Source organism: Girardinichthys multiradiatus, chromosome 10 (assembly GCF_021462225.1).
Source record: "Girardinichthys multiradiatus isolate DD_20200921_A chromosome 10, DD_fGirMul_XY1, whole genome shotgun sequence".
In the NCBI taxonomy this organism is placed as follows: Eukaryota; Metazoa; Chordata; class Actinopteri; order Cyprinodontiformes; family Goodeidae; genus Girardinichthys; species Girardinichthys multiradiatus.
Window position 1 is genome coordinate 3,857,270 of NC_061803.1, and position 13,793 is coordinate 3,871,062.

Sequence of the window (13,793 nt, forward strand, 5' to 3'; positions counted from 1 at the left end):
GGACTCTCCTCTCCAATACCCTGGCGTAGGCCTTACCAGGGAGGCTGAGGAGTGTGATCCCCCTGTAGTTGGAACACACCCTCCGGTCCCCCTTCTTATGAAGGGGGACCACCACCCCAGTCTGCCAGTCCAGATGCACTGTCCCCGACCGCCACGCAATGTTGCATAAAACTAACACAGCATTTCAGAAAAATGGTTGGGAGAGTGAATAAAATCTGATTGAGATGAAGTGGCATCACTTACACATATAAAACATTACGTCAACACTGTTTGGTTTTAAATCTTCGCACTCAGTAATCCAATTGTATATCCCACAAAGCTGCTTTGATACCAACACATACTTAAACGCATGCTAAGTAGGGGAAAACACCCCAGGCCCTGTAATTTTGGGCAAACCCACGGCGGATGACACAAAACATTTTAATGACTATTTGTGGCCAGGAGTACATGTGTGTTTATACTCGACACAACACAATTGGTGAAGTCAGGTGCATACATCAGCATTTTCCTAATTTCTTTGTCATTGGGGTATAAACACAGATTGCCATAAGAACATGTAACATTAGCTTTAGAGTGTAACCATCCATATTACGAGGGGCAAAACGTGTACTCTTAAAATCAAACTCTGACTTAACTCTGTCCAAGTTGTCTTTTAGGTCATGAACACAGAGGACACAGCAGAGAATCGGCATCTCATCTGAACAAGATTTTACAATGTAGGATAGTAGGAGCAGAAAGTCCTGATGAAGGAGGGACAAAAAGATGAGGTCAGGTAGGAGGACTATAAAAGCTCAGCTTAAATTCAACAAAACAAGGACTTAATGACAGTCTATAGGCCTGATGTAGAAGATGAGGGATGCACAGAAATCGCTCTGTGAAGTATTTGACTAAAACAGCAGGATGCATGCCTGGGAGTCCTAAGGTAAGCCCACGTGTGAATTTATATTTAGGTATCTTTCTGTTTTGGTGCTCAAAAACGCATGTTTGGCTAGTTTTGCTCAAGTATAACGGTGGACTTGTTGTCCTTTTTTTCCATAATAGCCCTATAATTTTTTTCTATCACATTAGGGGGGCATATATATAAAGGAAGCAACATTTCAGAATTCAACATGATGCCGAAGTTGCAGGCGAGTTTGGGATGTTTATACCTCCTCTGCTGCATCTGCTTGACCGAGTCCCGGCAGCTGAAGTTTGTTGTCGCTGTGAGAGAAATCCTTTTTCCATGCATTATAATCCACAGTCATGACATATGTTTTCTTTTCCTGTTTTTTCTTTGTCATGTAATACATCTCATACAAGATGTTTGCATAGCGCTACTGACAGCATTTGTTTGTTGTACGCGTGATTTTAACATAATCTGACAGCCTGCTTTGATTTGCATTGTTGCTGATTACACTGCCATTTTCTGCCCAGTAAGTATTATTTTATTTAAACTTTTATCACAAAGGATTACTCTGAGCCTAGCCTCAGACGGCGGCAGGCATATCTCTCCCAGACACTGCGGCTTTATTCATAAACCTCTTTATGTTACACTTAAGCACACAAAGCCACTACACACAAAAACAGTCAAGTTACCCTTTCAAGCAGTGGACAGATTTAAAAATGTTGGCAAGATACGCATATTATATATTTTTAAAAATATTTTGTTAATTTTAATGCTTAACCCGATATGTAATCAGGTTGTCTTTATTAGCATATTTAAACAACCCCCCTAAAATATATAAAAAAAATTAATTACCTTCATGTAAACTGCCTGGAGGGGCATCTTTAGGTTGTTTCATACAGCATAAATTAAATTATTAACAGTTCTTATGCTTTCTGCTTTTTGCACTAAAAGAAGGTGTGATATGGTCTCATAGGATTGCCTGTGTCTCTCCAGTGCCTTGCAAATCTTTTCATTCATGCTGTTCATACTGAGCCTAAATAACACGCAAGTGGAATAAAGATTCTTGTTGTAATATGACAACAAAAGAAAAAGTTCAAGAGGAAAATGAATACATTTATAAGCCACAGTAAATATGCTTTAAACAACAAACACGTTAGCTTCCAAAAGTCCTAGCTTAGCACAACAAAGTATAGAACATAATCTGCTAATAGAAAACATTAACTAAGGGTTTTTTTTTTCTTAAAATGTTTCAGGTTACAAGGTTGTTAAACACCTTCAATTAAATATCATAAAATAAAAATAGCAAATGTTCTAAATCTGTTTTATTCAGTGTTGAAACACAAATAATGTTTTCCTCATCTGAGAAATTATTTGATTTCCTTTTTTCTTGATTTAATAGTGAAATGCAGAATAATAAATGTGATTCTTTGTGAGTAGCTCTGAGACTAAAACCACAATTTAACCTCCAAATAGTCAGGGTTAACTTTAAAATTCCAGAATGTCACTTTTGGTACCTTAGTATAATAAAAACACAAACTATTAAGATAAATTAAGGAAAATGGGCAATTTTTGTGCTTTGCATTTTATCCAAACTGAGTTTAAGAACTCAGGTCACTCCAGTTCAACCTGAAGTTAAAGTTCTCTAGAGACCCAAAAATGTGAAATAACCCTTTTTTTATTTCTAAATGAACGTGCATTCAGTTAGTAAGTCAAGAACCAAAGCACTGAAGGGTAAATTGTTAAAGTCAAGTTGTTACTCTGGCAAATCAAACACCAAGTAAGTCATTTAGATAGAAAACAAATCTGTTTTTCAGGAAGACTGAAGTCTGGAAAATAAAATGTTTTATCCAAATCTGAAAAACAATAACAACAAATATTTTTATTAATAAGTAAAGCAATGTTAAAAAACCCAGAATTAACAAAACATTATTTAAAAGATAATTCCGCAGGTGTACAAAAATACAACCTGAGATATCAGTGCTGGAAAAATATTAGTCGATAAACTCTATGTGAGGTTGCGTCGCGTTGCACTGCAAGACACCAACTGGGAAACAAGCACACAGACATGAAGAGCATGGCCAGTAAATAAAATACCTACATCTCACTTCCCCAGTAAAAGCAAAGCCATGTAGGACATGCTTGCAAGTACATGAAGCAAAAGGGCAGCACGTAACAGCAGCCTGCAGAATCCAACTCTAAAAGGTGGAGGGCGATATGAAGGCAACATTTTAAATATTCATTAAAGGTTTTACTGTAAATCAGGCATTTCTTTAATGCACTTACCCTTGAACCTGTGAGAGCATATGTGACCTTGTCACAGAATTATATAGGTTATTTGCACTATTACCGATTATGCATTAGATGGATTACAGAAGGTTACTCTTTACATTCAGTTTGACAGTTAAATTAATTTTAAATGTGTATGTCTGTAAATCCTGGAGGTTCAGCTCAATTACAGTAATTTAGTCTCCATCTTTTTATTTGAGGTTTACCGTCACTTTATTTATATAATAAGTTCATGTGTGTTTGGAGCAGATCAGTGGCTTTCATTATCCAATTAAATGTAACTTTGGGTTAAGTCCCTCCTCAGAAAGGTGAGTCTTCAGTTTAATAACACTAATACAGCAGCTCTTGATCTTGTGTCATCAAAATGACTCATCTGTGTGTGCCTTAAATTTGGACTGATCTGTTTACAATTATGAGTTTATGTTTATGACTCCTATCTCAGGGACAATAACTCCCTTAAGTAGACGGTGTGATGAGCACAGGGGCAGCAGCGTGATGTCTGAATTCATGCAATATAATCTGTTCTGACTTTTAAGGTGTTCCGACACGGCGATCGATCGCCTATTGAGTCATACCCCAGGGATCCACATGGAGAGGACGTGTGGGCTCAGGGTTTCGGACAGCTCACTGAGGTACAAGATGATTCTCTCTGTCTATGTCTCTGGATCTGGGTCGCTGTCCTTTCAAGCAACCAAAACCAAACTTTTTGTTTTTTGGAGCATGAAGGGTAAAACACAGTAACCACTAGGAAACAAACTACAGAACAGGAGTGGGCCGGAATGAAATTCTCACAGAATGATAACCTTGAGTAAAAGCAGCTAAATTTTACAGCATTGCGACGTTAGCACGGAAAGTTTTAGAAAGTGTAGCATGATGTCATGACTTTTACTTAAAACGGACACACAGTACTTAATTCCAACTGGTGCCAACATTAAGTTTAGGCAAAATAATTATTGTATCTAGAACATTTATTATTATTTTCCTTCAATATTTTTGTAATCTTTAATTAAACTGGTATTGTTGTTTTTTTTTATTTTATTTGTCCTATTCAATTTGTTTATGATACACCTGAAGTAAAGGCATATTTTATTCTTATTCTGATTCTGATACATGGATTTAAGAAAAACATTTAATTAATACAAGAAAAATTTGGTAGTTTTTATGTAAACATGCTTGTTGCAAAGATTATTATATATTTTTGCTGTTTTGCTCTTTTTAATTCTTGGTGTTGTAACACTTTGAGAGAAACAAACTGGTTTGAGGTAGTTAATTAATCAATGGAATGTTTACTGTCAGCTAGTTGTACTGTAATTTAAAGCAACATTACCTTGTTAACAGTGTTTAGTACTCTTGTAGTTTCATGTTAGGACTCAAGGTTTTTCTCAACAGAATATAAGATTTCTTGTAATTTAAAAAAGTCAAGTGGCTTTCTTTCAGCCGACTGACCTGGCAGTGTGCAGCAACAGCTATGGGAACGACTTTGCTGCGTTACTCTATGCTAGGAGAAAACTCAGGTCATTCTGGTACGTTCTCTGATGTGTTTTCAGAAAGGTTTCTGCGGTTTTAATCTGTAAACTTTCAACTTTTGGCCCACACCTTGAGAAAATAAAAATCTAATTTCTGGAACAAAGAGGCATAAAGCATACCCTGATGAGCTGTACGACCAAAAGTAGAAGACAAACACAAAACAATCAAACAAAAATTACTAATATTTTATTCGATTATCAGCATTTACAAATATCAGAAACACTGTTTGAAAATGTAATTTTACTGTTAAAATTTCACAGGTTTTCCTTTTAGTTATGATCCACTACACAGTCAAGTTGATAAAATTTAACTGAGCAGTTCTGCACCAACAGATGGACAAACGATTAAACATTAATAAACCTACTATTATACTTTCTGAAATATGTACTGTGTTTTCATGTCTTTTTCTATTTTTAAATGTTTTGTTTAATGCTCAGTATCTCAACGTGACACGGTAACCATATATGTCTCTATCAGATTTGCTCATCGACAGACTGAAAGTTTGGCAGTTTATTATTTGCCACCTTGCTCAAGATCATTCAAACTGGTTGGAGAGCATCAGTGAACAGCAGATCAAGTCTTTTCAAGGAATTTCTAACAGTATAGCTTGATTTAAACCGCTGAACTACAGCTCATGCTGGATGTTTAGGGAATTTACCTTGCTGGATGGTGATCTTCTACCAACATCTCGAGACTTTGCAGGTTTTCCTTCAGAATTGTTCTTCTTGCAATTCTTGCAAGGCTAGATTTGTAGAGGATGACTAATAGCTGTCCAGCTGACAGATTTTCCCACCTGAGCTGTGGGTCTCTACAGCTCCTCCAGAGTTACAATAGATGTCTTGACTCCTACTCTGATTAATGCAGAGTGGTGGACGACCATGTATTCTTGGTAGGTTTATAGTTGTGCCATACTCTTCCATGATCTTCAGATGATGAATTGAACCGAGCTCTGTGAGATGTTTAAAGCTTGAACAGCACAACTTTATCCCTGACATGTCTGTTGTGGTCTCCATGGTGTTGTTTGTTCTCTAAGGTTTTCTAACAAATTTCTGAGGTCACAAACAGAACAGCTGCAGTTATATTCAGAATAAATTACCAACAGCTGGACTCTATTTCCTGATTAAGTGACTTCAAATGGCAGTTTGTATTGGATTTTACTCAGGGTATCAGAGTAAATAGGGCTTATTACAAGTGTACACGACAGACTTCAGATTTGTATTTGTAAAACAGGTTTAAACCATGAACCCTTTTCCTTCACTTTTACAGCTCTACTTTATGTTGGTCTATCACATGAAATCCCAATAAGATACACTGAAGTTTGTGACAAAATGTGAGACCATTCAGGGTGCATGAATCTTGTTGTAATGTCATCAAAAATCTGATGATGACATGGCTCTAACCCCAGGTTCTTTGACGTAACTTGATGTATATGTGTTTTCATATAATTGCCTTTTTTATAAGAACAGAAAACGACCATGTTTTCACATTAACCTCATGTCTTTCAAGAAAATCAACAGTGTTGCTTTATCTTTCAGCTGGGCATGAAACAGCAGTTTGAGCTGGGGAGATATCTACGCAGGCGCTATGGAAACCTTCTTGGTGAGGACTACAACAACAAAGAGGTGTGTTTGATTCCTCAGATGCATTTAAACCCTGCTTGATTTGTTTTTCTTGCCCTCGTATCTCTGAATCCATGTTGTCATGTGCACTCTTGCTGCAACATGCATCAAGTTTTGCGTGTCATCACCATCAGCAGTGGATGCACTGCATGCAGTAATTTAATGAGCGTGACAAATTCTGATCATGTCACTGCTGTGGCCTTGTTATATGCTGAAACCTGGGGTGTAAGGCAGCCCCTGGGCTTTACAGTTTGTACAGTATGCACTTGGCAGCAAGCAGGGTTCAGTGGGGCTGCAGGCTCAGCAAACTGTCATTATGAGGGCATGATTTCTACTTTGATTCCCCCTCACCACCACTCCACGCCTTATTTTACCCCTCCTATTGTCTCCTAACCCTTCCCTTGCTCCCAGTCTCCTTCTCCTATTTTTAAATAACATGTAATTAATATGAAAATAACAACTCTTTTCAGTACCTGTCGTGAGTAATTTGCCTCCGAGTCTCTGTCAGCTTGTCCTGTACTTTCCTCCTGTGCTATCACGTCTGCTTTAATTTAACAAAACGGGGGAAAAGAAGGATTCTTGGTGTCACAGGAGCATCCGAGCTTATCAGTGGGATTTACTGTGTACAAAAACCTGACACAGAGTGACAGAGGGATAGAGACGAGCAAAGGCTGGTGTCAGAGGAGATTACAGCGAGACAGATCTTCCACCTTCCCGCATTTATTCGAATCGCCTTTTCTTCTCTTTATCTTAGCTCAGCTGACCTACATAAATCAGTGCAAAGATGGTGCATTTATTTTCACGTTTTATTGGACAATGATAGAAACCTTCTAAAAACTTTTAGTTTTTAGTTTTAGTTCCATTTCCTATAAAAAGAATTCCTAACATGATTTGCCCATTTCAAAAATAAATAAAATGCAAGAATGTGTCTGGTACCAGCATATGTGTAATGCCGATGTCTCCTCCATGTTTACACCAGTTATATGTCCGGAGCACTGACTACGACCGGACTCTGATGAGTGCCCAGGCCTGCCTCGCTGGGATGTTCCCCCCAACCAGACGTCCGCCTCCCATTATGCCCCAGTTACTGTGGCGTCCAATTCCAGTGCACACCGTCCCCAGGGCCCAGGATAAGGTGGGCCGCTGAGCCAAATAAATATTTCCTTTTCATCCAGCAGCCGTGCACAGCTGTACACAAGCCTTGCATAAATTTTGTTGGATCCCTGGCTTCATACTCCTTTCAATGTTTTACCTCATCTGTGAACCTCACGCAGTCTGGCGTCCTATTGTTTTAAAATGTAAAGTGAGGCAGTAGTTGTGCTCATAAGACTTGCAGGGCTTACAGTAAATACGCTTTTATTTATATGACTTTTTTATGCTTGCATTCTCTATTATTGAAGCTGTTGAGGTCGCCAGGCAAAGACTGTCCAAGGTTCAGAGCTTTGATGACAGAGACCTTTGAGAGTGTCCCTTACCAGAGGTTCCTCCGGGCTCACCAGGTACGATCTATCTATCTATCTATCTATCTATCTATCTATCTATCTATCTATCTATCTATCTATCTATCTATCTATCTATCTATCTATCTATCTATCTATCTATCTATCTATCTATCTATCTATCTATCTATCTATCTATCTATCTATCTATCTATCTATCTATCTATCTATCTATCTATCTATCTATCTATCTATCTATCTATCTATCTATCTATCTATCTATCTATCTATCTATCTATCTATCTATCTATCTATCTATCTATCTATCTATCTATCTATCTATCTATCTATCTATCTATCTATCTATCTATCTATCTATCTATCTATCTATCTATCTATCTATCTATCTATCTATCTATCTATCTATCTATCTATCTATCTATCTATCTATCTATCTATCTATCTATCTATCTATCTATCTATCTATCTATCTATCTATCTATCTATCTATCTATCTATCTATCTATCTATCTATCTATCTATCTATCTATCTATCTATCTATCTATCTATCTATCTATCTATCTATCTATCTATCTATCTATCTATCTATCTATCTATCTATCTATCTATCTATCTATCTATGCGATAGAGCTACATAAAATCCCAATAAAATTCTTTGAAGTTTGTGGTTTTAATGGGAATAAATGTAAAACTTCATGGAGTTTACTTATATACTTATGCTTTAAATACTAAGGCACAGTCGCTAAAGGAAAACAAATATACGATTTTTCACAAATAGAATAAAGGCTTTACAAATCACAAATAGTGTTTCGAAGCATCTTTAATTACTGTTGCATTAAACAGTCCAGTGCTTTTCACATTTGTCTAAATCTAAGGTCCTATTGCTAGGAAAGCACTGAAAATGCAATTTTCTGTGTGATTTCACAAATAGAATAAAGGTTTCATGAACACCTAATTGTGTTTTAAAAACCTCTGCTCAGAGTACGTCTCTAGAGATGTTCAAATTCAGTCCAGACTCATTACAAAACACAGAAAGCGTGTCTTAATTTAGTACTGAGCTGGAAATCAGACACCAACTTTAGCCTCACTAACCAAACACTGCATACAGATTTGTTTTCTCCTGCTAGATGTGCAAATAAGCAATAGAAAACCTGTTTGGCGTGCAGCAGGAATAACTTCTTTTTTTTTTTCCAATGCTAATGGTGCCCCACAGAAAGTGGCACCCTGGGTGGAGAGCAAAATTGACCCTTTAAAATCCTTAGAATCGATTCTATTGTTAATTGTTAAAGGAGGAGGAAATACAAGCAAACAAAGCTGAATATCTTGTTGTTCCTGGTTACATAGAAGCCAACGTTAGCCTTGCATCACAACTAGCCGCTAAAGGAAGTAGCAGTTCAAAACTCATATGAATCATTGGCATACAAACAGAAGGCCGAATTTTCACATCTGTTGAATTTGCCCTGTAGCAAAGATATATACCTGAATATGTAACCTGGATTGGAAGGACACATATATAGGAGGTATCTGAAGTAATTTATATACCAGATTATTTACATAGTCTGGTTCCTCCTTAAAAAGCTCATCACCTTTTGTTCTTGTGTTCACCATCGCTTTTATTGAGCCATGTCCCTGTGAACTTGTGAAACCTTGTTCGTCACTCAATCATTTCATAACAGATCTAAAGATCTGTTGTATTTACTGTTAAATACTATTTTCCTAATTTTGGCTGCTTCAGTACTATTTGATGTGTAAGCTAGCAAACCCAGCAAATCCCGCATTTTGGTGAAAAACATGTAGTTCACAGTGGCTTCTGCCAACACAATCAGCACTTCCAGTGGACGTGTTAGTTATGCACCAGACAGCGTGTCCTCTCACTGATTTTCTCAGGCACGGTGACTCCGGTGCCTACAAAAAGCTGCACAGTGCAATTTCTCTCACATTCTCAGAGACACTAATTAACGGTTGGATTAAATTAGATAAGGAATTACAATGAAACAGTTTTAATTAAACCGAGTCCCATGCGCTGCTTGCTAAGGAGGTGTTGGAGAACAGGTCAGGGCCGCTCGTGTTAAATTTGAACACCCTCTGCTGTACCAGCAAGGTATATGCAAGAATCAGGTGGAAACATTTCACACCTAACCAAGTTTTTTTCCTTTTAAAACATTTACATTTCATATGATATGATTTATAGCAACAAATACATATCATAGAAACATGCAATAAACATAAATGTAAAAAAAGAATCACGTAAAATATTCAAATAATAGAATACATTTATTGCAGAAAATGTATTCACCATGTCAACACTTGTGCTGTATTGGAGGAAAATCAGTACAAATTATTTAAAACCTACTTTTTGTCACTGTGGTCAAATAGCTCAATCTTTTCTCGTCTGATCATAAAACGTTTCTCCAGAAGATGTTTGGCTTGTTCACGTGTTCACCTGAAAATTTCAGTGGCAGTTGAAGGTATCAGTTTTAAAGCAGGCACTTCTTTCTCCGTCGAGATCCCGTTGATGATGTAATACTGGCTTAAAAGTGGACGTTGATGCTGGTGTTCCAGCAGTTTCCCATGGTTGCTCTTAAACAAACCAACCAGTTTTCTTTCATCTAAGACGGAAACTCTGGTGGAAAATTCAGACACAATTAACTAGTCCAACTGGTCAGATATCCAGCCTGAATTATCCGAATGGCTTCAAAAAGCATGTGGTGGATGAGGTACAACTCACTCAGTAACATTTAACCAAACATCAGTTGGGGGGGGGGGTGCATATTTGTTCCTGCAGGTATAATTTTGACCCTCAGTGGATTTGAGAAAATCCAAAACAAAATAAAACTTGTTTTCTCAAGTTAAATTTAAAAAGAAAATTAATCCAAATTCTACTGTTTGTCTTACAGAACTTTGTGGAGGGGCTTTCCAACCACACCGGCTACCCCGTGTCCAGACTGGTTGGAAAAAAAATTTGGAGGGTTTACGACACCCTCACCTGTCAGGTTTGTTCCTCTGCAAACTACATAAAGCTTGTTATTATTGTAAGGTTTTTAAATTCAGGTATAAGGAATAATAACCCTTGACCTTTACCACATTTTGTCCAGTTAACAACCACAAACTTCATATACTGTCAGGTGGGAGAAAAATTATACCCATTACAAATAAAAATCTCTGTCATGCAGTAATTTTAAGCCCCCTTTTACTTATCCAGTGTCTCAACCTTTAATGTTTAACACATTGCTCATGGAGCATTTCAATCCCTCTTTAAAGAATGGATAGAATATGGTGCAACTGCAGCCCTACCAAACAAAACCTTAAAGTGGTGGTGGCAGCGTCATGCTGTGGGAAGATGGAAACAGATTAAAAAAATTTATTTAACAAAGATAGAAAACCTTGCGCCCTATGAAATTCACTACACAATTATCCTCTGCTTTGTGTAGGTCTGATGAAAATTCCTCAAAAAAACGTAGAAGTTAGTGGTAAAATGACAAAATGTACAAAAAAAACAAGTTGCATGAATACCTTTACCAGGTATATATAAAGATCAAGAACATACTCCAAGCTCCAGATCAGAAAGAAAGAAACAGAACAGGATAAAATATGAAAAAAATCATACTTACAGTCAGACTTGAGCAGGAAAACATATGGAAAAATAGTAATTAAATCTCTATGACATGGGTGCTTTCTGGGCCAGGTTGAACTTGCTCATTCACAATTGCGAAATGAGCATCTGTTATCTTCCTACTCCAATCTAAAAATAGATGGGATCACAGAAACAATGTAATACAGCAAATTAAGCACTGTTGCTTTGGTTTTTCCATACTCATGTGTTGGTGTAATGTAATTAATAACATTATTTTTATACACAGAGGATCCATAACTTGACTCTCCCTCGCTGGGCCAACCATGAAGTTCTGAACACCCTGAGGAGGATAGCATCCTTTGAGGTCACATACAGCATGCTCAGTCACAAGCGAAAAGAGAAGTCCAGGCTCTCGGGAGGTGGGAATTCACATTACTGGCTGTTTATTTGCAGCACAGCTCCGAGAAAAATATTACAGGCAAAAAACGGCGCTGTGTATTCTATGTGGCTGCTGGCCGAGGCTTTGTTTTTGCCTCAAACGATCTGAAGTGCAGCGTTGGGTCTCCCAGAGGAATATTTGCACGCATGAGCTAATGGGACGAAGATGACAATGCCAAGAGAAGTGGCTTAACGGGGTCAAAAGGATTGTGTTGGTGTCTGCAGAAAATTAATTTGCACTGTTGACTCTGTGTTAATTTACCAGGGGTGTTGCTAAACGCCATCCTGAGGAATTTCTCCAATGCTATGGAGCATGGCAGTGCGCTCAAATTCATTATGTACTCAGCTGTAAGTTCATTGTCTTGCACAAACTTGCTATCTGTGTCGCAAACTGCTGTTTCACATCCTTATTGCTTGTACTTATCCCAGCATGACTCCACACTCATCACCCTCCAGGCAGCTCTGGACATCTACAACGGGCTCCTTCCTCCCTACGCTGCTTGTCAACTCTTTGAGTTCTACCAGGAGTATGATGGGTAATGACTTCCTTCCAGTCTGTACTTCATGCACTCTGCTATTTGCATATTCAAGTACTCTATCTAGGTCAGATGCACACACACACATGCACACACATTTTGAGTTATTGCATTATTCTTTTTATTTGAATGAACTAAAATATACGTATTTCCTATTTCAATCCGATGGAAGCTGGGCATCCATCCGGCACCTCTTTGGCCAAATTAGCACAGAATTCAAAGCCTGTTTACATAACACTTCCCACAAGTGTGTGTCATCTTATTGTTTTCATGCTAATAATTACCCAGATCCTATTCAGTGGAGCTGCATTACCGTAATGAATCCTTGTCCGACCCCTACCCCAACCCTTTGCCGGGATGCAACGGGCTGAACCTCTGCCCTTTGTCCACGTTCACCGAGCTGGTGCGGGATGTGATGCCGGAAGAATGGGATGTCGAGTGTGGCTTTAGGACAAAGTGGTCAAGCACAGGTGGGGGGAGGTCTCTTTCATAATGACATTTGCTCTTGCTTAAAACCAGATCTCGGGATAAATGGAGCTGTTTTGTGAAGGCCTCAGAGGATCCCTACAGTGAAATATGGTGGTGGTAGCATCATGGAGATGCTTTTTTTTAGAAAGAAAAAGAAAAATTTGTCAAAGTTGATGTGTAGATTAATGGAGTAAATACAGGACAATTCTGAAAGAAGACCTGTTAGAGGCTTCAGAAGAGCGGGGCACAGGTTCACCTTTCAGCAGGAGAAAAACGTCAAACATACAGCCTGAGCTTGACAAGAATGATTTAAATAAAGATATGGTCATAAATTAGAACCACCCACTCAAAATTCAGACTTAAATCAAATTGAGAATCTCTGGCAAAACCTATGGGTAAATTTATCTGCCATTAAATCTGACTGAAATTGAGCTATTTTGAAAAGAATAGGCAAACTTTTCAGTCTGTAGATGAGCAAAGCTAATAGAAACGTACCCCAGCATAATTGCAGCTGTAATTTAAGTGAAAGTTGGTTCATGAATTACTTTCCTTTCACTTCACAAGTATCTATTAGCTACTATGTTTTGCTCTATATTATAGAATCTTAATGACATTTTGGTTTAATGTGACAAAGTCAAGAAATATTAATAATTTTAGAAAAAACTGACTGTGTATCAGCACTGTTTAATTTGCTTCTTTAACAAAAAAACTATTTAAAAAAATATTCAACAACTAAAAATAACTTGTTTCTTTTAGGTATCATCACAACTCTTGCAGTGGCAGTGGGCCTCCTGGCAGTGGCGCTGTTGTTCAGCGTAGGGGTGGCAGTCCACAGACGGAGAGCAAACTACTCCAGGGATGTTTAGTGCAGAGAACCACCACATATGTGCCAATAATAACAGAAGCATGTTTCCAAACTGAGGCTACTGCTTGTTTTCTCATTCTATAAATCTTGTTTCTGAATGTTAATGTGACTAAAAGAATGCACAAAATACATA

At 37.8% G+C, this 13,793-nt stretch overlaps 1 protein-coding gene across 1 annotated transcript; it reads left to right on the top strand.

Moving 5' to 3' along the window:
• Positions 1-756: 756 nt before the first annotated feature.
• On the top strand, positions 757-13,701 carry LOC124875104 (testicular acid phosphatase homolog). Its single transcript, XM_047376951.1, has 12 exons — positions 757-922; positions 1,069-1,202; positions 3,709-3,804; positions 6,235-6,321; positions 7,298-7,453; positions 7,719-7,817; positions 10,677-10,772; positions 11,640-11,772; positions 12,057-12,139; positions 12,221-12,327; positions 12,616-12,797; positions 13,552-13,701. Exons 2-12 carry the CDS (start codon positions 1,110-1,112, stop codon positions 13,659-13,661), a joined length of 1,242 nt encoding a protein of 413 aa, XP_047232907.1. The 5' UTR covers positions 757-922; positions 1,069-1,109; the 3' UTR covers positions 13,662-13,701.
• The last annotated feature ends 92 nt before the right edge of the window (positions 13,702-13,793 follow it).

Coding starts and splice junctions, on each gene's coding strand:
- LOC124875104 (XM_047376951.1), top strand. CDS start 1,110: ATGATGCCGAAGTTGCAGGCGAGTTTGGGATGTTTATACCTCCTCTGC. Junction 1,203..3,708: donor AGCTGAAGTTTGTTGTCGCT/GTGAGAGAAATC, acceptor CTGACTTTTAAG/GTGTTCCGACACGGCGATCG. Junction 3,805..6,234: donor GTTTCGGACAGCTCACTGAG/GTACAAGATGAT, acceptor TTTATCTTTCAG/CTGGGCATGAAACAGCAGTT.